Source organism: Anas platyrhynchos, chromosome 8, assembly GCF_047663525.1.
Source record: "Anas platyrhynchos isolate ZD024472 breed Pekin duck chromosome 8, IASCAAS_PekinDuck_T2T, whole genome shotgun sequence".
In the NCBI taxonomy this organism is placed as follows: domain Eukaryota; kingdom Metazoa; phylum Chordata; class Aves; order Anseriformes; family Anatidae; genus Anas; species Anas platyrhynchos.
In genome coordinates, this window is record NC_092594.1 from 18541668 (window position 1) to 18564010 (window position 22343).

At 62.6% G+C, this 22343-nt stretch overlaps 2 protein-coding genes across 2 annotated transcripts; both read right to left on the minus strand.

The window, feature by feature from the left end:
* Nucleotides 1–237: 237 nt before the first annotated feature.
* LHX4 (LIM homeobox 4) lies at nucleotides 238–10412 on the minus strand. The gene is made up of 6 exons (XM_027462747.3): nucleotides 10322–10412; nucleotides 5496–5667; nucleotides 3054–3256; nucleotides 2751–2905; nucleotides 2313–2484; nucleotides 238–2222 (listed from the first exon to the last, which is right to left on the minus strand). The coding sequence occupies exons 1-6, from the start codon at nucleotides 10395–10397 to the stop codon at nucleotides 1825–1827; spliced, it is 1176 nt and encodes a 391-aa protein (XP_027318548.1). The 5' UTR covers nucleotides 10398–10412; the 3' UTR covers nucleotides 238–1824.
* A 3283-nt stretch (nucleotides 10413–13695) lies between these two features.
* On the minus strand, nucleotides 13696–22110 carry QSOX1 (quiescin sulfhydryl oxidase 1). The gene is made up of 12 exons (XM_027463186.3): nucleotides 21767–22110; nucleotides 19922–20022; nucleotides 18705–18753; nucleotides 18467–18569; nucleotides 17839–17929; nucleotides 17573–17718; nucleotides 17352–17486; nucleotides 17058–17187; nucleotides 15718–15840; nucleotides 15493–15637; nucleotides 15206–15385; nucleotides 13696–14850 (listed from the first exon to the last, which is right to left on the minus strand). The coding sequence occupies exons 1-12, from the start codon at nucleotides 22068–22070 to the stop codon at nucleotides 14120–14122; spliced, it is 2238 nt and encodes a 745-aa protein (XP_027318987.3). The 5' UTR covers nucleotides 22071–22110; the 3' UTR covers nucleotides 13696–14119.
* Nucleotides 22111–22343: the final 233 nt, after the last annotated feature.

Here is a 22343-nt window from a genome sequence, read left to right on the forward strand (position 1 = left end):
CCGAGCTGCCAAAACTGGCATCCCCCATCCCAGCTGCCGGGACGTGGCCACCAACTCGGTAAGGTGCCTCCATGGGACAAGCCAGAGCCACCCCATCTCCATCCCAGTCCTGGGGACTCCAGGCTCAACCTCACCCGAATTATTGCCCACCCAACATCCTGGGGGGGGGGGTTCAGGTGGCTGCTGAGCCACTGCCCCCCCCCGGGCGGGGAAGAAAAGCCCAGAGACAGCGGCTGCTAAAGAGCGTCCCGAGTTTATTTTCCATGGCGCGCCCTCGGTGCGGCGGGCTGACCGTACACAGCTCATGCCATCGCGCAGGAGGCAGGGTACAAAGCAACACCCCGGGCCCAAAATTTGGGGCAGGGGGCAGGAGAGGGGGATGTTGTGTCTCCCCAAAGACATGGCAATAAATAAGGTTTTATTCTTTGATTTCATTTTTATTTTTTTTATTTTCTCTTTTTTTTTTTTTTTTTTTTCCCCAGGAAACAAGACTCTCACTTTCTGGAACTGTACAAAATTTACACAGCGAGGGGAGGGGGGGACGTTTGGCCTTCTCATGGTGTGGGGGGGTGGGCAGCAAACAAGCACAGCCAGTGGGGACCCCCTGCAGGGGTCTGCCCCCCGTTGTTCCCCCTCCCACCATCCCAGGGCTCCCACCAGTGGCGAGGAGCTTGGCACAGAGCAGCACCAAAGGGGGGCACGGCAGGGGGGGCACATGGGTGCAGCACTGACACACCCAGCGGGGGGGCAAGGGCCCGTCCTGGCGCTGTGCTTTCTTCGGCTGAATGTTTAATTCTTACTCATTTATTTATTTTTTTCTCCCTTTTGCTTTCTGGGCTCTGGCAGCAGCCCGCACACCCCGGGGCTGCGAGGCGCTGAGCTGGGTTTCAGCCGTCGGACCGAGTGCCTTCAGCCCGCTGCGTGCGTGTACCCAAGGGTGCCAAAACCACCCCAAGGCCCCCCCCATGCTGGCTGCACCCACACTCGGTCCTGCTACCTGGAGGAGGTGTGTGGCCAGGGCTCACCCCCGTGTGCCCTTCACTCCTCACCCTGCAGCTGGCAAAATGCCCTTTTCCCCTCTGTTTTTGGGGGAAGTTGTTGCCATACCCAGGAGCAAACAGGCTTGCCTCACCCCGCTGCTCCCCACCGCCTTTGGCCACGTCCCCTCTCCCCGTGCCAGCCCCGCACATCCCGGCCACGACCGATATTTTGGGCCTCTCGGGCTCGAGGCTTTTTTTTTCCCCGTTGCAATTCCTCCGTGCTGTGCTCGCGAGGCACAGCCCGCAGCGATGCACCGCGAGCGCTCCTGCGCACCCGGGGATAAATCACGGCCCCGCAGCCGCAGGGCGACAGCTCCGCTCCCGCCCCACCACCACCACCCAAGCCGGGGGCCAGCGGCATCACCCCCGGGAGGGGTCAAAAATAAACCCTTCTGCAATATAGACTTTGCCTTCCCTGATTGTCCTCCCCTCCCACCTCCATCCCTCCCAAGCACGTGGCTCTCCGCCAACACGGGGAGGGACGAGGCTGGAGCAGGGCCGGTGCCCCCCTTCCCCACCGTGCCTCCCTCACCTCCCTTGTGCTTACACCCAAAAGCATCCGACCCCGTCCCCGCTGAGCCCCGGACATCACCGATGCCCTGGGGACGCCCCCGTTCCCCCTCCCCGTGTCCCCAAAAAGCCCTCCGTGTCCGATTCCCACGGGAGATCCTGGAAACATCTCACGTCCCGGCGGGCGCCTCCGGCGGTGCTGCGTTTGCGGGCTGCTGGCGGAGGGGGTGGGAGCGGGTTTGCGAGGGGGGCCGGGGCGGGGGGCGAGCGGCGTTTAGAAGGGGGGGTGATCCATGTCGTCCAGCCAGGAGGCCGGGCTGGTGGGAAAGTCTGGGTACCCGACGCTGCTCCCCGTGGAGATGTCGGAGGTGGGGCCCCCCCCGGCCATGGCGCGCAGCGTCTGACTCACCCCCTGCGCCCCGTGTGCCACCAGCCCCAGGCCGCTGTCCATGGCGTAGTCCAGCCCGTTGAGCAAGGGCGGGTGGGACGGCAGGGACGAGATGGACGACGGCGACTGGGGGAGCCCGTAGGGGCTGCCGTCCCGCAAGTCCTGGTACGATTGTCCCGTCCCGTCCATGGAGAAGTTCCCGTTCATCAACTGTCCGCCTGCCACGTCCCCGACCGTGCCGTAAACCCTGTTGGTGTGGCCGAGCTCGGAGAGGATCTGGTCTTCTGCAGAGGAGAAGGGGGAGAGCAGAGGGGGTGTCAGTGCATGGAAAACCCCACAGACCCCCCCAGCCCCTCGCCCCTGGCCCCGCTCACCGCGGAAGCTGAGCTCGCTGTCGCTGACACCGCAGTCCTCGGCCGAGCTCTCCTTCTCCAGCTTGCCGCCCCCGCGGCTCCGCTTGACGCTCTTGTAGAACTGCCCCCAGCGGTGCCGCCCCGCGTCCTTCTTCAGCCGCTTCTCCTTGGCCCGCCGGTTCTGGAACCACACCTGGGGCAGGCAACGGGGACGTGGGTGGCACCACGGCACCCCTGACCCAGCACAGCAGCGCCCCAACAGCCCAACCCCACACACCGGGACCCCACCACAGCTTCCAGGCACCCGTGCAGCCGAGCACCCCGCAGTCTGACACCCCAGCGTGCCACATCCATGACACCCAGCACCCCAGCACCCACACAACCCAGCACCCCGCAGCCCAGCACCCCCCTTGCTGGGACCAGCCCATCCTGGGGGCAGGGGGTCGCCCCGGGGCTCACCTGCACCACCCTCATGTCCAGCCCCGTCTCGGAGGAGAGCTGCTCCCGCACGTGCCGGGCGGGCTTGGGGGAGTTCTTGTAGGCGTTCTTCAGCGTCTCCAGCTGCTTGGCCGTGATGGTGGTCCGGGGCCGCTTCGCCCCCGCCTCGGAGTCATCTGGGAGCAAACGAGCAGCGTGAGCATCCCCGAAACGTGCCTGGAGGAGCAGCCCCTGCCTAAAGCAAAGCCCACCCGCTCCGGGACCAGAAAATCCTCAAAGCTGAGGCTGGAGGCGGGCACCAGGTGCTCTGAGGGCCATGCTTACCGTTCTGCTTGGCCGTCTCGTAGTCCTCCTTGCACACCAGCCTCCCGTCCTCCATCAGGTAGAACTCGTCGCCCGTGGCCAGCTGCCGGCTGCAGATGATGCAGGCGAAGCAGTGCAGGTGGTAGACGAAGTCCTGGGCTTTCCGCACCACCTGCGTGGGGGGGATGCCCTGCTGGCACGCCGTGCATTTGGTCCCGAAACGCCTGCAAGGACAAGCGGTGGCCCTGAGCCCCAGCCGGGGACGGGCACGGGTGGGCTCCGGTGCAATAGGGGCTGGGGGGGGGATGCTGGGAGAGGGGGCAAAGTTTAAACCAGCAATCAAGCTAATTATGCATGACACTTCACACGCCGGGGTTTTATCTTCTTCAGCATGAGAGACCGGCCTAATGGATCCGAGGAAGGTTTGATTTTAATGGTTCTTTTAACTAATGCTTATAGGCTGCCTGATTTCCCCTGCAAGGACAGTACATATTTCATCCACATTAATACCAAATAAATTAATTACACCGCCCCGCTAGCATGATGAATCCCAGATTAATTCAGAATGATGGGGCTCTTACACCATAATGACAGCCCGCTGGGTGCACCGGCCGTGCCGGCGTGGGGTGGGCACGGGGCCCAGCACACCTGCAAGCAGCCTGCAAGAATGGTGCACGGAGCGTGCAAGGAGTGTGCAAGAGGTGTGCAAGGAGCCTACAAGAACGGTGCGTGGAATTGCAAGGAACACGCAAGAGGTGCACAAGGAGTGTGCAAGGAGCAAAGAGCTTGGACAGAGCTTGCATGGAGCATGCAAGGAGTGTGCAACAAGCGTGCATCTCGCCCCCCTGAGCCACAGACAAAGCAAAGGGTGCCATCGCTCCATGTGCACCCACAGGACAGCGGGATGGGGCAGAGGGAGGGATGGACAGGACAGACAGACCCCATTTCTCCGTGCCCAAGAGCAAGCCTGCTGAAGGGCGCACTCGTTGCACCAGCAAGGAACAGAGATTGGGGGAAAAAAAGTAAATAAATTAATTTAAAAAAATAAAATCTGGCTTTTTTGGCAGCCCCAAAGAAGCTGGCCTGAAATCCCCACGTGCCCCACAGGTCACGGAGCCGGGGTCCAGGGGCAGGTGAAATAAAGGTGAAGCGAGCGGCCGCCGTGGAGCTATCGATCGGCGCAAAATAATCCAGGCGGGACCTAATCTGAGAACATCGCTGAGCTCCCGGCTCTAATTACCATCGATTACCCACACCTTTCGGGCAGCTATTTAAATGACTTTGAGATTAATAGTCTGGAGAGTGTCGTGGGGGAAACGCTACCACCAGGGCTGGGGCGGCCGCCTGCCCGCCGAGCAATCCCAGCGGCATTTTGCGCAGTGACTTTTGGCTGCCACAGCAGCAAGGAGAAGGGGAATCTGCACAGCACCAGGGTTTATCCGTGCTGGTTTGGGCTTCCCAAGGGGCACGGAAGCCCCGCACCAAGCCCCCTGTGCCACTAAACCGGGGAAAGTCCTGCCTGGGGATTACGGCCGTGTAATCGCCATTTCGCGGTTTAGCCGGCGATGAAGGATGGGGCATGCAGCACGGCCCCCCTGGGGCTTGCAGGGGACAGGGACAGGGACACAGCCCCTGTCCCCGAGGTGTGGCAGCTCCTTGATGGCCCAGCTCCATCACCTGAAGCAGGATCCGTCCCTCCTCCCCTCTGCCTCACGTCACAGCAGCCAACGCCAATGTACCCGCTGTGCCCGGCCCTGGTGCAACACCCGCTGCCAGCCCTGGGGAAAACTCCCAGATTTTGCCAGCAAACATGGAATAAAGCGTCTTTGCTGAAGAGTCCATTTCTTTTTCCCTGGAAATGGGTTTTTCTTCCCTGCAGGAGCTGGGGAAAACACCGAGGAGGGTGCACCACGCGGCTCAGGGGCCGATTGCAAAGCAGCAACAAAATGAAATGAGGTTTTTGCAGACCAGGAGCAAAATAAAAGGAAAAAAAAATTAAAAAAAAATAAAAAAAGGCAAGGGAAAAAAAAAAAAAAAAAAAAAAAAAAAAAAGAGGAGAAAAATGGGGGGCAAATGTGAAAAAGAAAAATAAAAGCAAAGAGAGAGAAGCGGCACCAGCAGAGCCCCGGAGCAGGCAGCGCTGCGCCTTGCACGGGTGGCTCCTGCCCTCTAGCTCCCAGCACCGCGGGGCCGCCAACCGAGACCAATTCGGGCTGCAAAATATAACGGAGAACCGGGCAGGGAGTGTGAGGGGGAGCTGGGTCTGTAGGGTTAAATCCTGACCAACAGCACCCAGCCTGGGCCAGGTGAGAAGCGGCAAAATTTCCTTTTTCTAAGCACTTGGGCTTGAAAAAAAAAAAAAAAAAAGGACACAAAAAAGAAATAAAAAATTGGAGACGTGATGCTTTAAAATGTGTGCGCCTGCCTGCTTTGCTGGCGGGGTTTTTGGGGCGCGGTACTCACTTGAAGAAGTCCTCCTTGCAGTAGACGCTGCCGGCGCGGGCGAAGCAGCGGTCGGCCAGCTGCATCTGGCAGTCGGCGCACTTGAGGCAGGAGCTGTGCCAGTGCCGGTCCAGCACCTTCAGGATGAACTTGTCCAGGATGTGCTGGTTGCAGCCGGCGCACTGGGGGATTTCTGGGGAGGGGGGGATGGAGAGAAAAGCAGCGTCAGCCCCCCCCCGGCTGCTCCGTGCGCGCACCCCGCGCTCTGCCACCTGTTCGCCGCGCCGGGAGCAGGGACTGAAGCCTCCTCCCCGCTGGCATCGAGGAATAGATTTCCAAAATTTGTTCCCACATGGAAAAACGCCTCTTCCTCGCCTGCTTGCTCCCACTTCACCCCGAGGACCGTGCGTGCCCGGTTTCCCCCCTGCAGGGGCTGCAGGCTCGCCCGCCGGCTCCCAGCCGCACGTTGCGGATCCCCGGGGCTGGAAAGGGGCTGAAGCAAGGGGGGGGGGGGCTCCAGCAGGGCTTGGGGTAACCCTGCGGGTGGCCAACGCGTCCCTGGCCTCCTCTGCAGCCCCCCTGCTGCAGGAGGATGCGTGTGCGGTGCCTCACACACAGCATCTGCCCGCAGCCCGGCTGCTCCCATAGATCTGGAGAGCCGGGGTGTTCCTCTCTCTTTTTCTACCCGACCCTAGTTCGGAATAAACAGGGGGGGCTGGAAAAGGCTGCAGGAGATTGCCCGGTAAAAGCCACGCACAGAACGCTGAGACGCGCGCATGAAAGAAAATTGATTTTTTGGGGAAAAAAAACCCTCACGCTCATAGCTGGAGATGCTCCCGCATCAGCTCTGCCTCCCCTCCCGCCGGTGCCAGCTCACGGGAAATATCTGGGCTGCTGGGGGGATTTTTGTTCTGGCCACCACAAAGCCCGTGGGGGATTAGGAGCCGCTCCGCTGCCCCCGGAGCAGCGGCCGGGAGAGAGCATTCACCTCCCGCACCCCAGAGAGGGGTGGGCAGGGGGAACGGGACCCAGGGGTGAGGGAGGAAACCGAGAGAGGGATGGGGAGAAGGAGGGGAGAGGGAAATAAAAGGGGAAAAAGAAGGAAAGGAAAGGAAAGGAAAGGAAAGGAAAGGAAAGGAAAGGAAAGGAAAGGAAAGGAAAGGAAAGGAAAGGAAAGGAAAGGAAAGGAAAGGAAAGGAAAGGAAAGGAAAGGAAAGGAAAGGAAAGGAAAGGAAAGGAAAGGAAAGGAAAGGAAAGGAAAGGAAAAAGGAAAAAATGAGGAAAAAAAATTAAAAAAAGGAAAAAGGGGAAGGGAAAAGGAAAAGAAAGGAAAGGATCAGAAATGACAAAATGAGAGGAATTAAAAGAGAGGAAAAAAGAGGAAAAATGAAAAGAAAAAAAAAAAGAAAAAAAGTTAAAAAAAAGTGAAAAGAAAGGAATAAAGGAAAGGAAATTAAAAGGTGAAAAGAAAGGAAAGGAAAGCAAAATGGAAAAAGAGCAGAAAAAGAACAGAAAAGAACAGAAAAGAAAAGAACAGAAAAGAAAAAAGGTGAAAAGAAATGAAAATAAAAGGTAGAAAAGACAGAAAAAGAAAAGGGCAGACAAGAAAAGAAACGGAAAATTAAATGAATATAAAAGGAAAAAAAGAAAGGAAAAAATAAAACAGGAAAAGAAAATGGAAAAAAAAGAAAGGAAAATAAAAGAGAAAAGGAAAGGAAAAGAAAAGGGAAAAAGAAAAATGGAAAAGAAAATGTGAAAAAGAAAAGGTGAAAAGGTGAAAAGAGGAAAATAAAATGAAAAACAAAGGAAAATAAAAGGGAAAGAGAGAGGAAAAGAAAAGGGAAAAAGGAACAAAAAGGAAATGGAAATACAGGAAAAGGAAAGGGGGGGAGGAAATGAAAAGGGGAAAAAAAAGAAAAAGAAAATGAAAAGGAGAAATACAGGAAAATAAAATTGGGAAGAAAGGGGAAAAGGCAAGTAAAAGCAAAGTCCAAAAGAAAGAAATAAAATAAAAGTTAAAAAAAAAATAATGGGGAAAAAGAAAGGAAAAGGGCACTGTAGGAAATTATATCATTACAGCCTAAACCAGCATTACTTAAAATTACTTTGGGGTTACTGACAAGTCTGTCAAGTGAAGCCAGCTGATTTTATAATTCTCGAGGGCAGATAAGTTACAATCCCAGTGGCCTTGGGGCCGTATTTATTGCTGGCATTTAAGCCCGTGTCACATTCACAGCACGAGGCTGAATAAAACCCCGCACACGCAGGTTCCGCAGCCCCTCTCCCCGCTTGTTTTGGGACTGCGCCCAACTTCTTGCCCTCCCTTGCACCTTTCTCACCCCTGCCTGAGCCCAACACCAGATTTTGGGGTCCCAATTCCAGAAGGACCCTGCTCCAGAGAGACCCCGGCACCGCAATGCCCAGCCCCAGAGCGGCCGGGTCGGTGGCACCGAAAAGTGAATTATCTCACTTATTTCATAAAGACAGGTGCTGCTTTCTGCAATGGGATTTGTGTGCGGGTTTATTTGTCTGAGCGGGGAGGTGCTGGGAAGCTCACAGGTTTCTCGCTCTCGAGGGCAGCAGCACGGCTTCGTGTCAACACGCAAACAGTCGCGATCGGTATCGCAATGCCAGCCCCCAAATTGCCAGGGGGAAAAAGAAAAATAAATATACATTCGAAAATAAAATATAAAATGAAGCAAACAAAAATTAAAAAAAAAAAAAGAGAAAAAAAAATGACGTCAAACAAAACAAAATGCAACTAAACAAAAGAAAATAAAAACAAATCAAAACGCAACGAAACCAAATAAGCCGAAGCAAAGCCAAACAAAGCCAAGCCAAGCCAAAACCGAGCCGAGGACCGGCTCTTGCCCGCGGGCTGCCCGGAGCCACACGGCGCTGCGGACCCCCCCCCCCCGGACCCCCCCACCCCGGGATGGGCGCACACGGAGCGGCCCCACGCGTGGCACGGCCCCGCGGGGCCCCCCCCAGCCGCCCACGGTGGCGGTGACAGCGATGGGTGGGGGGGACAGACCTGGTGCCACCATAGCAGGAGATTTTTTAATTTATTTTTTCAATATTTTATCATTTCGGGAAGGGCTCCCCGCAACCCCGCGGCCTCTGCCTTGCAGCAGGACGTTAATAAAGAGCGCTGTTAATCACGGCCGGCAATTAGCACGAAGCACCCAGGGGCTGCCGGGGGGTATGGGGGGGTTTTCCTGGATTTCCCCGCCCGGGGGCAGCCCCTTGCCCCCCGGGAAGATCCCTGGGCAGGATCGGGCCCCGACACCGCGGTGCCACGGGGCCCGCTGGCTGCTCGCAGGGCTCAGCACCAGGCAATTAATTAATTAATTGCACGTGTATATATATGGACACGGCTATATAGCAAACAGATATCTATCTGCCACCAATTTCTGTGCTTAAATAAATCCGAATAACAAAATCTCGTTTGATTTTTTCCTGCTAATTCCCGCTGCGCGGTTACCGCGGCACTGGGGGGGCGGGAAGGCTGGTGGCACCCCGAGAGGCCGGGGGGGGGGACAGGGGCCGTGCTGGGGGCTGAATCTCCCTTCGGGCACCTCGTTTATCCCTTGCTGCAGCGAGATTTTGGGGCCGTAAACGCCGATTCCGCGGCTCTGCCCCGGAGCTGTCATTTGGCTGCGGGGGGAGGTCAGGATGCGGCCATGGGACAGAGCCCCCCCACCCCCCCACCCGTTACACAGGACGTGTAATTGCCTCCGGGCCCGGCCACGGGAACGAAAAGGGGCAAAAGCGGGGAAACAGCCCCAAAAACCTGGTGCGGGGGGGCTGAGCCGAGCCGTCGGGACCGGCACCGGTGGCGCACGGACAGCGGCTGCGGGGGGGTGACGGCGGCCGGGCCGGGACCGGGGGGACTCAGAGGGGGTGCAGCGGGCACGGGAAGGAGATTTGGGGGTGGAGGGGGGTGAAAAGAGGGTTTGGGGGCGCAGCAGCGAGCAGATGAGGGCGAAGGCCGGCGGCAGAGTGGGACAGACAGACAGACAGACGGGACACAGCCGGCTGTACCCCCCCAAAATGCAGCCGCCCCCCAGGCAGAGCCGCCCGCTCTGCACGGCCCCGGGGCTCGGGTCCCCTTCGTCCCCGCACCGTTGCCCCCTTTAATCCCCCTCTCCCCCCCAAAAAAACCCACAACTTTCCCGGGGCCCCAGAGCATCGCCCGGCTCCCCCCGATGGGCTCCCCCTCCCCGGGCCCGCCGGGACGCTCCGGTTCTCCGGAACCGTTTGCAAACGACGGGAAAAAAAAAAAAATAATAACAACAAAAATAATCAAATACACAACAACAGCAACAAAACCGCCCCCACCGCCGGCTCCCCACCACCACCCCCGGCAGGGCAGGGTCCGGCCGGCCCTATGGAAAGGGGGTGGGGGGGCCCAAAATCGGGGCTGTGCCCGCATCCCGGCGGTGGGGGGGGGCGGCTGGGTGCGCTACCTGTGGCTGTGCGGCACGTATGGCCATGTGCGCACACACACAGAGATATATAATATATAAATATATAAATATATATAAATATATAAAATATACGCCTGGTGTGGGGGAGCCCGCAGCCGCAGCGGGATCACCGCCGCCCTCCCCGTCCCGGCTGCAGGGTTCCCCCCTCCGCCGCGGCTTGCCTGTCGCGATAAACGACATAAGCAGGGTGTCGTGAGCTAGGGGCCGGGAAGGGCGCACCGCGAGCATCCCCGCACCCCCCTCCCGCACCCCCCTGCCGCGCCGCGCCGACCTCCCCGTCGGGGCCGGGCCCTCCCGGCTCCCCCCCGTGCCCTGCGGCAGGGAGCGAAGCGGGGGAGAAGCGAAGCGCGTCCTTACGTTGCACCGGCACGCCGAGGATCTCCGGCAGCCCCTTGACAGCCCCTTCGGCAGCGAGCGCGGAGCTCTGCATCATTTTATTGGCCCGGGGCTTGGGGGGACGGGAGGGCAGGGCAGGGCCGGCGGAGCCCCGGGGCCGGCGCTGGGAGCCCAGCCGTGCCCGTGCCGGTGCCCGTGCCGGTGGCGGCCCGGGCGCGGTGCCGCAGCTGTGCCCGCCCGCGCCGCCCGCCTCCCATTCATTCCCCTGCGGGGAGCGCGCCTGACGTCACCGCCCGCAGGGGGGCGGGGGCGGGGCGGGCCAATCCCCGCCCGCCCCGCGGCCTAGGGGGCGGGGCCAGCTCGGGGAGTGGGCGGGGTTTGGGGGTTCGGGGGCGGGGCCTGCGGGGAAGGGGCGGGGCTTAATGGGCGCGCCACGCCCCCCCCGCGCGCGGGGGTCCGGCGGCTGCGGAGAGTGGCGCGGGTGTCGCGACAGAGGGGATCGCGATATAAGGGAATCGCGATATAAGGGACGGGGAGCTCTGCTTCCCGAGCTTCCACGAGGGATCCCACAGCCAAACGGGACCCGGCCAGGGACCGGCGCTGCGGGTGCCCGCGGGACACCAAGATTGAGGGAAAAAAAGGGAAAAAGGGGCGAAAATAAAAAACGGGAGGACGGAGGGGAGGAATGCAGCAATTCTGGTGCTTCCTCGGGAAAAAGCATCGGCCGCTGCTGGGTGTTCACCCCGCGCCCGGTGGCACCGCAGGACCCCGGCTCCTTGCTCACCGCAGCCGTGTCCCCCCCGGCCCCCACCCCCAAACCCCGCCGTGCCGTGGGGGCGTCGGCCCTGACCCCAAACCTCCCGGCCCCAAAACCCGGCTCTGCGCCGCGCTGAGCGCACCCCAGGCCCCTGCAGCCCCCACCACCTGCAGCCGGGGCCGACCCCGGGGACGCGGCTGCTGTCCCCAGCGTGTCCGGGGGGGGAAGTTCCCCGGCAGGACGCGTGGCCCTGCATGGACAGCACCTGTCCTGCTCCTCCTCCTCCTCCTCCTCCTCCCGAAGCGGTTCCCCAATTACCCCAGGGCTGTGGGCAGGCACCGCGCTCTCCTCCTCTCCTCCAGGCTCTGATTTATCTTTCTGTCTGGAACGCGGCTCCCCCCCCCCTCCCCTTCCCCCCCCACCCCCCTTCTCCTCGGGGAATTCAATTTTCATTCATTTTTCTGCCGTGGGATTGATGCAGACCCCGCTGCCCCGCTCCGTATCACTCAGCGCCACGGCGAGCGGCCGCCGGGAGCAGCGCAGCGCCGAGTTTTTCCTAAAAAACCCCCCCGAGCATCCTCCTCTCGGGCTGCCCGAGGCTTCCCTGTGCCCCCCGCCCCGTCCCTGTGCCCCCCCCCCCGTGCCGTGTGGCTTTGTCTTTGCCCCCCCAGCCCCCCGGCTGCCCCTCCGCGGGGTTTGGTGGCTTCGGGGTTTGTTTCGCCTTCAGGGGGAGAGGGTGGCGCAGGGCGAATCGCCCAGGTATTTCCCATCCCAAACCATGAGCGAGGATTTTTTGGGGGGAATTCCCCCCCTCCTACCCCCTCCCAGGGTTTATTTTCTCCCCCAAGCTAAACCGGGGCGAAGTTTCGGCTTGGTGCCTGCGGGGGGGCGACCATCCCGAATTGCAGCAGGTTGCATTTCGGGGCAGTTTGGGGGATGCTCAGCTGGGTTTCCCCATTTCCAACCGCAGCAGGGACACCCCAAAACCCCTACAAACCCCCCCACAGCTCCCCCCCGCCCTGGGCCGCATCCTGCCCCATTTGTGCCACCCGTGCACCGAGCTCGCCAGGTCTCAGCCCCCCTCCCGGCGCCCCCCTGCGCCACCAAACCAGGCTCACCCCAATTCTTGGCCACCCCCCCCACACCCCAAATCATCCCATCCCCATCTCCCGGAGCTCGGGCACTTACCGGCGGCTGGAGAAAGCGGGGACTGGCGGGCAGGGAGCCGGTGATTTTAATTGGGAATTACCGGACATTAAACGCCCCCTCTGTGTGTGTCCCCCCCCCTCCCCGGTGATTTTAGGGCCCGAGCAGGGGCGGCGGGGGGGTGCCGGCACAACGCTCTCGCCCACGCCGAGGAGGGAGAAAGGAAAAAGGAAAAAAAAAAGGACCGAGGGGAGAAAGGGAGCGGCGGGGGGCGGCGAGCCGGGGGGGGGGCGGGGGGGGGGGCAGGCTGGCCTGGAGGAAAATTAAATTGCACTTGAGGGCAAATTCTATTAGGGAATAGCGCCTGGCTCCCGCAGCCTGCGGCCACTTAGGTAATTAGCTGCGGGGCCGGGGGGGTGCTGGGGGGGGGGCTAGGGAAGGGGCGAGCCCCATGGGGGGGGGTCCCTTTGGGGTCCCCCCCCTCGTCCCCAGGATGTCCCAGCCCAGCCCTGAGCGGGGCACGAGGCGGCGCTGCCCCAAAGGTGCCCGGTGCTGCGGGAGGGGGGTCCCCTCCACGTGCCCCCCCCCCCAAAAAGGGGATTCGGGCCCGCACCAAACAGGATTACGGAAAGTCTATTTACGGGACTCTCTTTTTTTTTTCTATTTTTTTTTCCCTGCACGCATGGCAGCTTTAGCTGCCCGGCCCCACAAATCTCCCCGCAGCGCCTGCCGGGGATGCTAATCCGGGCAGCTAAACACCCCCCCCCCCGCCAAAAAAAAAAAACAAAACCACCCTGCATCCCCCCCTCCCCATCCCATTTTGCCAACCACATGTTTTGGGGTCGGGGGGGGGGGGGAGCAGGGGAGCAGCTGGTGGCGAAGCTGGGCCGGGGCGGGGATTCGGGGGGGGGGGGGAATTGATGCTGGGGATGAGCCCCCCCAGGGAAATCAAGGAGAGGGAGGCAGCAGCGACAGGCGATTTATTTCGAGGGCAGGAGGCTGGGGCTGCAGGAGCCAGGGCTCCCCGTCCTGCCGGCCCTCTCCTCCCACCTGGGCGAAGTGAAGACAGCAAGAAAAAGGTTGCAAATCGGATTGACGGCCCCCACCCCTTAATAAAGTTTATTATCAGCTGGGCTCTAATCCTTTTAAATCCCCCGGGCGGGGGGCAGGGCCGGGATTAGGGAGGGCAGCGTAATCCCAATGAATTTGTTACAGGGGGGGATTTAGGCAGCGCCAGCGCAGCAGATGGCCCCGGCCCCAGAAAACAACCATTTTCCTTAATGATTCCTAACAAGGATAAAAGGGCAGAGGGAAACGGGGCCAGGACCCCCTCCCCGGGGATGCTCCCGCATCCCTGCCCCACACCAAGCCGCACTGGGGATGTTTCATTCCCAGCTGGGTTCCCTGTGTGTGCCCCCCTCCTTAGGGACAAACCAGGAGCTAGGGGTACACAGCAGCCCCCTGCAAGAAGGAGGGAAAAAGCAGGGGAAAATTTAGGGATGAGCCGAGACAGCGGGGCCGCCGTCGGCAAAAAATAATTTATTCCACTAAAACAAGCAGAGAGCGAGCAGCGGGGGGTGTGGGGTGGACACGAGACGCAGGTGAGACCCACGAGTGCCCCCCCCGCCCCGCAGTGCCTGGGGGTGGGGGGTGGCCCCAAAACCCAACGCTCCCAGCCCCAGCAGTGGTGTGACCCCATAGGGCTGCCCCCGGCACGGGGCCGGGACCCCAACCACCGTCAGCATCCCCGCAGCACGGGCAGGGACGCTGCCACACCTCCGTTCCCACCCCCCGCCCCCCAAAAATCACCCTCCACCCGCCGCCCTGGGAGAGGCAGCAAAACCTCTCCCCGGGTGCGAGGCAGCTGGGGGGGGTCCCTCAAATCCCAGGGGCTGCCCCGTCCCCCCAGCTCGCTCTCAGGCCACGGGGAAGCCGGGGCGACCCTTGCGGGCACGGGTACGGAGCCGAAAAAACGTGTACATGCCCAGGAGGCACATGGAGGAGAGGAAGTAGAGCGCGATGCAGAGGCTGACGTCCAAGCGGGAGAAGCCCAAGCCCAGCACCCGCAGCCAGGGGCTCCTCCGCAAGCCTCCTCCCTCCTCCTCCTCCTCTTCCTCCCGGGTCTCCGGAGCCCGCAGGCGCTCCCAGCCGGCGTCCTGGTGCAGAGGGATGGTGTCCCGCTTGCTGAGCCGCCGGCGCCGGCCGGCTGCCCGCAGCGCCTTGCTCTTGAAGTGCTGCTCGCTGAAGGAGTCCAGGTCCACGATGTCCTCGCCCGCCTCCCGCAGCCGCGGGTTCCTGCGCACGATGCTGGGGCGACGCAGCTCGGGGGAGCCCGGCCGCCCCGTCTCGCCCTCCCCGTCGGGTTTCTCCGTCTCCTTCTCTTCCTTTTCCTTCTCCTCTTCCTCCTCCTTCTCCCGGGGGCTGGCGGTGCCCAGCCTGGCGCCCACCACCGCCTCCTCCCCGGCCCGGGGGACGGGGACGGCGTAGTCCAGGTCGATGTTACCCGGGGAGAAGAAGGTTTTGAGGAAGCTCAGCACGGCCAACTCGTCCCAGGCGTGCACGCCCCGCTCCTCCTTGTGGCACTGGGGACACATGTCCGGCGGGGGCCACTGCAGCTTGGGGAACTGGGGGTCCTCCGTGTCACCACCTGGAGGGGCAGCGGGTGAGAGGGGTCCTCTGCAGCCCCCCATGTGCTGGTACCGACACCACGGAGCAGCGAGCAGAGGGGGACAGGGATGGGGACATCTCGGGAGGGTGGGTGCTCCGGGGGCAGCTTTGGGAGGCTCCCTGCAACCAGCTACCAGCCTCTGAGCTGGGGGGGACACGGGATGTCCCCACCCCCATGGGACCCCATCTTAGCGAAGCTGTTGGCCAACTCCACCGTGAGGAGGGATGCTCCTACATCCCGGATCCCTTCCCCTTGGGAAACCAGCCCGGCTCAGTCCCCACACCTCCGGGTACCACCCTGCCACCCCTCCTCCTCCCCACCTCAGCCCCCTTACCCGCCAGGCGCGCGTTGACCTCGTTGTGGTGGGACCAGAGCCAGAGGACGGCCTCGTCCCGGCCCTTCACCTGGTCCATGGACTTGGCTGCCATGGCCTCAAAGTGCTGGGCGCACTCCTGGCAGCCGAAGAAGTGCTTGACGTAGCAGCGCATGGTGCCCAGCACCTCCAGCGGCAGCTCTGGGGGGGCACAGAGAGCGATTGGGGACCCCGCAGAGCCTCCACCGCTCAGTTTCCCCTGGGACAGAGCATCCCCTGTCCCCCTGCCCCTGGAGGGATGCCCTTACCTTTGTCGGGGCCGCCCTGGGCAGCCTGGACGGTCAGCAGGTGGAAGACGGTCCAGAGCCCACAGGGGTAGCCGCGGAAATGGGGCTCGCTGCCCCTGCAGCCCACCCAGGTGACGTTGGTGGGGAGCACGGCCGGGGGGGAGGCCTGCAGGACAGAGGGACACGGCCTGACGGGGCTGGAGACCGAGACGGGGAGGACGGGGAAAGGGGAGGAGGGAGCCTTACGTCCTGGTTGTTCTTCACCGCCTCCTTCAGGGCGCTGCGGGGCAGCTCGGGCTCCGTCCAGTTCCTCAGCCAGCCATCCAGGGTCTGCAGGTAGCTCTGCACGCAGGGGCGCCCGGGGAAGTACTGCGATGAAACGGGGGGAAAATGGGTGAGGAAAGAGTCAGAGATCCAGCACCCGGCTGTCTGAGCAGGGCAGAGAGCTGCTCTGACAGGGAGGCAGCCAAAGCCGATTAGCGGCAGCGCTCGCAAACCACAGGCACAGCGGGGAGATGGGGAGCCTGTGAGTGAATGCTGGTGGCAGGAGGACGGACAGACAGAGGGACAGGCTTGTGCCACAGCCACCAGAAAGACAGCAGCAGCAGATAGGAGAAACAGCTGGAAGTAAAAGGAGCATTTTGCTCCTCCTTTGCCAAGGCTGTTTTCCCTGGACCCTCCAACGACACCACAAGCCCTAAATTTGCAAGGAATTCATCCAACATCCAACACTGCTGCTGCAAAGCGCTGTTCCTTCCTTCCAGGTGAGGTTTTAACCACTCGATGCCTTGCTTCCCAGCTGTCATTCCTTCCCCGTCACGATTCCCCCTGCTCCTTGCCTCCAGCTCCTCGTGGGAATGCAACAGTTAAGGCTCAGCCGGGCTGGCAGCAATGCTGGTGCCGCTGCTCCGTCCCGTGGATGAGCATGGGAACGGCAGCACAGCACGGGCTCGGCATCCCCGGGGACAGCCCCGGCACACGGCGGGGATGGAAACGCACAGCAGGATCTGCCCAGTGCCAGGGGGGGTCAGAGAACCCGGACTGGGAAGGGGCTCGCTCAAATCTGCTGGAGAAATCCTGGTCCAAATGCAGTGCTTGGTGGCACCGCACCTGCTGGCTCGGAGCTCCTCTGCGCGTGAATCTCTCCAAGCCCCAGAAAGGAGACCTGAAATCAGCCCCTTCCACGGCACCGTGCAGAGCAGCAGCGCCTTTGCCAGGCTATCAAAGGAGCCAGCAGAGAGCAGGACCCCGAGCTGAGCTCCCAAACAGGAGCTGCAAACCCACGGCCACCCGCTGCAGGTGGCAGCGCCTCTTCTGCAGGCACCCAGCCTGCTCTGCCCGCGGACACCCACCCCTCTGTTCGCACCCGAAGCCATCCGGCACCACCAGCCACACGAGCACCCACACACAGAGGTGTGGGCAGGAAAACAAAGCCCCCAGCACCGCTCTCACCAACCGGGGGCTGGCACAAACCGCAGGGCACAGCTTCAGAGCGGTGACGGATGGGGACACAGGGCTGGTGTCCCAACCCTCCGCCACCCCCATGTTTGCTTTTCACCCCGAACCGAATGCAGGCTGCTCCTCACCTTGGCCAGCGTGGCCACGTAGCACTTGAAGGCGGCCAGCTGGGCTCCTGACAGCGCGGCCGGCCGGCCGGCCTCCACCCGCAGCGAGTAGTGCAGCGCGGACTCCAGGTCGGCCATGTACACCTTGGAGCTGGGGGCACAGCGCGACGCCCGTCGGCGCTCCGCTCTGCGCCCCCGCAGTCCCATTTTGGGGGGGTCAAAAGGGCACAATCCCAGCCCTCTGTCCACCCATGGACATGTCAGCTCCTCCCGCCCCCCCTCTGCCACCCCAAAATGCCCAGGAAGGGCTCTGACCGGTCAGCCCTCCTCGGCTGCACCGCGCGGGTCTCGTTGGGAGCGCTGGCGGTGACGTTCAGGCGGTAGGAGCCGCGCGTGACGCCGGAGAGCGTCCGCAGGTAGTAGGTGTAGAAGGAGCGCGCCTCCAGGTGCCTGCGGGGAGGGAGGGAGGAGCCGTGAGCCCACCCTCTCCCACCCCAAAACAGCTGCTGGGAGCGCTGGGGAAGACCCCAACTCACACGGGCAGGCGGGAGAAGGAGCCGTTGCGGAGCAGCAGGTAGCCGGAGGGGAAGGTGGTGACGCCGAACTTCTGCACCAGCTCCTCCTCGCTGCTCAGCACCCTCCTCACCGCCACGTTCTCGTACTGCAGCAGGTCCAAAATCACCTGCAAGCGGAGGGCAGCAGGGATTTATTCTTTTTTGGAGGTGCTGAGCATCCCCATCCCTCCCTGGCCACGCGCATGCCGGGAGGAGGAGGCACCGGGGACGCCGCCAGCTGCACCCACCTCTCTGCCCACAAAGGAGTCGCTCTTCTCGAAGATCAGCGCCAGGTACTGCTCGCCGTTCCTCTGGAAGAAGCTGTGAACCTCCTCCGCGCTGCAAGAGAGGAGCGTGGTGGTGTTGGGGGGGGTCCTGCAGGTGGCCCCGCCGGCACCACCGGGGGGCTTCACCCTCCCATGTCAACGGGTCCCTGTCCGCAGGGATCGGGGACAGGTCGCTGATGTGGTTCCAGCCCCGGTTCCTCCCTGCTGAGGTTTCCAGCCCTGTTTTCTGCTCCGGTTCACGGGCTCTGAAAGCCCGCAGGGTCAACTAAGGAGGTAGAAAACAAAGCGTGGGCAGGGCAGGAGGGAGCTGTGCGCTCACCCACGGGGAAAAAAACAAACAGTAAAACAAAACAGCAATGAATTTGAACAAGGGTTGTGTTTTGGTTTTTGGCTAGGACACGGAGAGCTGCAGCATGACCCTGGCCCAAACATCGCTTTGCAGAAAGCCCAACGCTCCCTCCGCAGGCACCACCTTGCTCTCTTTCCAGCCAGGCTGAATTAAAACTAAAATAATACAAAATAAGGCGGGCTGGCTGAGCGCTTCTGGCTCAGGATGTCCCTGGAAAACCCCTTTTCCTGCCGCCCCTACCTCGCGGGCTCCAGCGGAGGGCACGCGGGCGGCCAGGCGTCCAGGCTCTGCTCCAGGTTGGTGATGATGGCACGGCGCAGCTCCGTGACGGTGGCAGCGGGGTCTGCGGGGGGACAGGACACGGGGCTGAGCTGTCCCCTGGGGCTTCCCTGAGGGGCCAACCAGCGACCTGACTCCCTGCAGCCCCCCCAAAAAAAATAAAAGAAAAGAACATGGCTAAAAGGCCCTGAATACTCACTAGCAATCCTTATCCCATCCTCTGCCTTCTTGGTGAACGCTCTGAAGAACTGGAAGGAACACAGCACAGATAAACACGAGGTGTCCCCGCCTCGCCGGGCATCCCCGCGCGTGGGACGTCACCGGGACGGATGCTGCCCGGCTCCGGATGCGCCTCGCCCGCCCCGAGGGGAGGGATGCTGAGCACTGCCAGGCGGCACGGCGCGCACCTCCAGGGGACCCCGGGGTGCAGCCGGGACCGCCCCAGCCCCACAAACCGCTGCCTGCGGCTCCCGAGCTTCCACTAAGGGAGCAGAAGGGTTTGTGACCCCTGCCCTGCCCGGGTTGTGCCCTCTCCTGCGTCCCGAGGCAGCTGTGGAACCAGATTGTGCCACGTAGGTGTTTGCTTTGCAGGCCGGGCTGGGAGCTGTTTGCAGAAGGCGCTGGGCTCCGACAGGGAGGTGGGGACGAGGGGGTGCGGGGCCACAGCAGCAACGCCCTCCACCCAGTAAGACCCCACGGCAGGGCTGGGCACAGCTCCTGCACCCCAAATCTTGACCCTGCGCTAGGTTCCTCAGCCTGCTGGCCCCCACAGCCCCAGCACCGCTCACTTTCCCAGCGGAGGGGGAAGCCAGGAGGGTTTTCACTGCTCCAAAAAGTCTGATTTTTGCAGCCCCGTCCTGCTGGAGCCCAGCCGGCCCCGCGGGCTGCACGCACACACAGGGCGTTCGACTGGTTCCAGCTCACCGAGCTGCAATTAACCCTGCTTTAATTAAGTGATGGAGGACGGGGCCGCCCTGGCACCCACCTCCGAGCACAACAGAGTTAAAAACCCATCCCTCCTCCCCTCCTCTCCTTCTCAAGGAGATGGCAGCTCGCCCTGCTTGCCCGCTGGGCATCCTGCTGGCCGGGGAGCGCCTGGGGAGCTCTGCCTGCCCTGCAGGTGCTGGACGGGCTCTGTTTACAGTGGGAAGTGCTGAGAGCTGGAGTATTTACACAGCTCAGCGGCCGGGCAGGGGCCCAGGAGGAGGGATGGTGCCCTGCCAGCTGCTGCCAGCAGAGGTTCCCATCCCGGGCAGCTGCTTGGCCCCGGGGCGAAGCAGCCTGCAAAGTCCCAAAGGGAATATTTTGGTGCAGTCGTGCTGCCAGCCCCATTGAGCGAGAGAGGGGTGGGCCACGAGGAAAAGCAGGGTGAAAAGCGGGCACTGGCAAAGGGGCCTCTCCCCACCCTTGCCTTACCTTCAGCGTGGGGAAGCCGGTGATCCCAAAACTGGCGCACACCTGCTGGTTGGCCTCGTCGGCACAGTCGATGGCCGCGAGGATCACTGCCGGCCTCCACTCTGCGGGGACAGAGGACGGGGTCAGCACGGCCACAGCCCCATGGAGCATCCCCACTATTCAGGCAGCTCCCATGCACATCCCCGTGCGTCGCCATCCTCGAGGACGTTCTGCTTTTGGGGAGCACGAGCTGCCAGCTCTGTCGCTTTGTGCCGATCCTCGGCGATGGGAAAACCTCTCCCTGTCCCTCCTGGTGGTGACGGTGGCCACGGAGAGCTTGCGCAGAGCCAGGCACGGGGCCAAGGCAGAGCTAATCCTCCTGCCGCCAACGCTGCCTGCAGCAGGGCTGCAGACGCCCCACACCGCCTGGCCCCGTCCCCCGCATCCCTCCCGTCTCCATCTCCCACCTCCGCCTCCTCCCGCAGCCCCGGCGCACGGCGAGGACAGCTTAAGCACCTTGGCCTCTTTTCTTGCCTCCCAAAGCTCGGGGGACTCGTTCCAATCAATGCTTGCTTGGAAAAATCTTCAAAAAAAGAAACAGCCGCCCCACGATGCGTATTTTCGGTCCTGCTGGAGCCCTGCCCACACCTTTTCTACCAGAACTCGGAGCCGACCAGCTGGGATCCCTTGGTATCCCCAGCCAGCAGCACCCAGGGACTGTCCCCATCCAAGCGGGGACGCTGCCCATGGCCCCAAATGCTTGGCTCGGGGGCTGGTTACGGCCCCACAGCACCTTGAGCCCTAAGCACCGGGTGCGCTCACCCGGCCAGCGTTTCGTGCCCTACTTTTTGGGGCGGCAAAAGCCACGGCAGAGCCGGGCGAGGCGGCGCCAGCCCTGCACGCCCTGCCCTGGCCGGGTGCAGGCAGCTCTGCCCGCGGCCGCCCGCCCGTCTGGTTCAGCGGGATGGGGCGCGGGGCCCCAAACACTGCCGGGACTGGGGAGGGACGGCTGAGCCGTGGCTGGGCACGGCGTGCGAGCTGGGCTCCGGCTCATCTCGCCCCAGTCCGATGGGATGGATGGAAAGCAAGGGGAAACGGGCCCAAAAAACACGCCGGCAGTGCTCCAGGGTGAGAGACGGGCAGGGGAAGGAGATGACGTTCGTGACCCTTCTGTCCAGCGGTGTCCCCAGGGAAGGTCCATGGGCACGTCAACCAGCAGGATCTACAGGTTTCACCCAGCAAAATGGAGACCAAAACCTCCGAAATGGCTCCTTTTGGGTTCACAAACAGCCCAGCTTGAGGCCACCCTGCCGCGAGGGTGGCGGTGCCACGTGGGGACAGGAAGGGCCGTCGGGGCCGCGGGGGCAGCCGGGGGCCAGGCACGCTCCTGCACTCATCGGCACGCGGCGCCCCGCAGCTGGCGTCCTGCCCGTCGAGCCCGTTCCTACAAAAATCCACCTGGGGGGACGGCGGCGTGCAGGCTCCTTCCCGCAGGCTCCTTCCCGCTGCCAGCAGCGCACGGGGGCGGCTTCCGACCCCGACAGACCCCAAAGCGGGGTGAGCATCCGTGGCACAGCAGCGTCCTGGTGTCCAAAATCCAGCCGGGCTTCAGTCCGCTCAGAGGGGCGAGACGGGGCGAGGGTCCCCGTGGCAAGGAGGGGACCCCATAGGGGACGGGGTGCTCACCCTATTGCCCCCACCCTTCGCTCCCTGCCCTCGGAGGTCAAATTGGGGGTGACAAAACCAGGGCGCAGCTCCTCCCGGGGGGGTCTCCCGTCGCCCCCCGACCCAGAGGGGAGCGAAAAGTGCCGGCGAGGGGGGTTGGGGGGATTTAGGGGATTTATGGGGGCGACCGCGGGCACTCACCGCGGATGTCCTCGGCCAGGGCCCGCCATGTGGGGGCGAAGTGGACGCAGTGGCCGCACCAGGAGGCGAAGAACTCGACGGCCCAGGCGCTGGGGGAGCCCAGGATGCGGCCCTCGGCCGTGGTGGCCCCCAGCAGCTCCAGCGGGTCGCTGGGCGAGTACAGCCCCCGGGGACGAGCCGCGGGCAGCGCCAGGGCCAGCACTAGCGCCGCGGGCCACCACCGGCCCCCCGGGTGGCCGCCGCCGCCGCCGCCGCCACCACCACCACGGCCACCGCCACCGCTCCGCGCCCGCCGCCGCCACATCGCCCACCCGGCCGCCGCCCGGCTGTAGGGCCGCCCGGCTGTAGGGCCGCCCGGTTTTTGGGGCCGCCCGGCTTTTTGGGGCCGCCCCCGGCGGGCGGGACCGGAGGGGCGGGGCTCAGCCCCCCCCCCCATACACACACACACACCCCGCTGCCATCGCAGCGCCCCCTGATGGGAGCTGCTCCCACCTGAGGGGAGGGTTTTTTTGGGGAGGGGGGGTGTGTTTGGGTACCCCCCCACCCAAACGCCACACACACACACCACACGCACAGA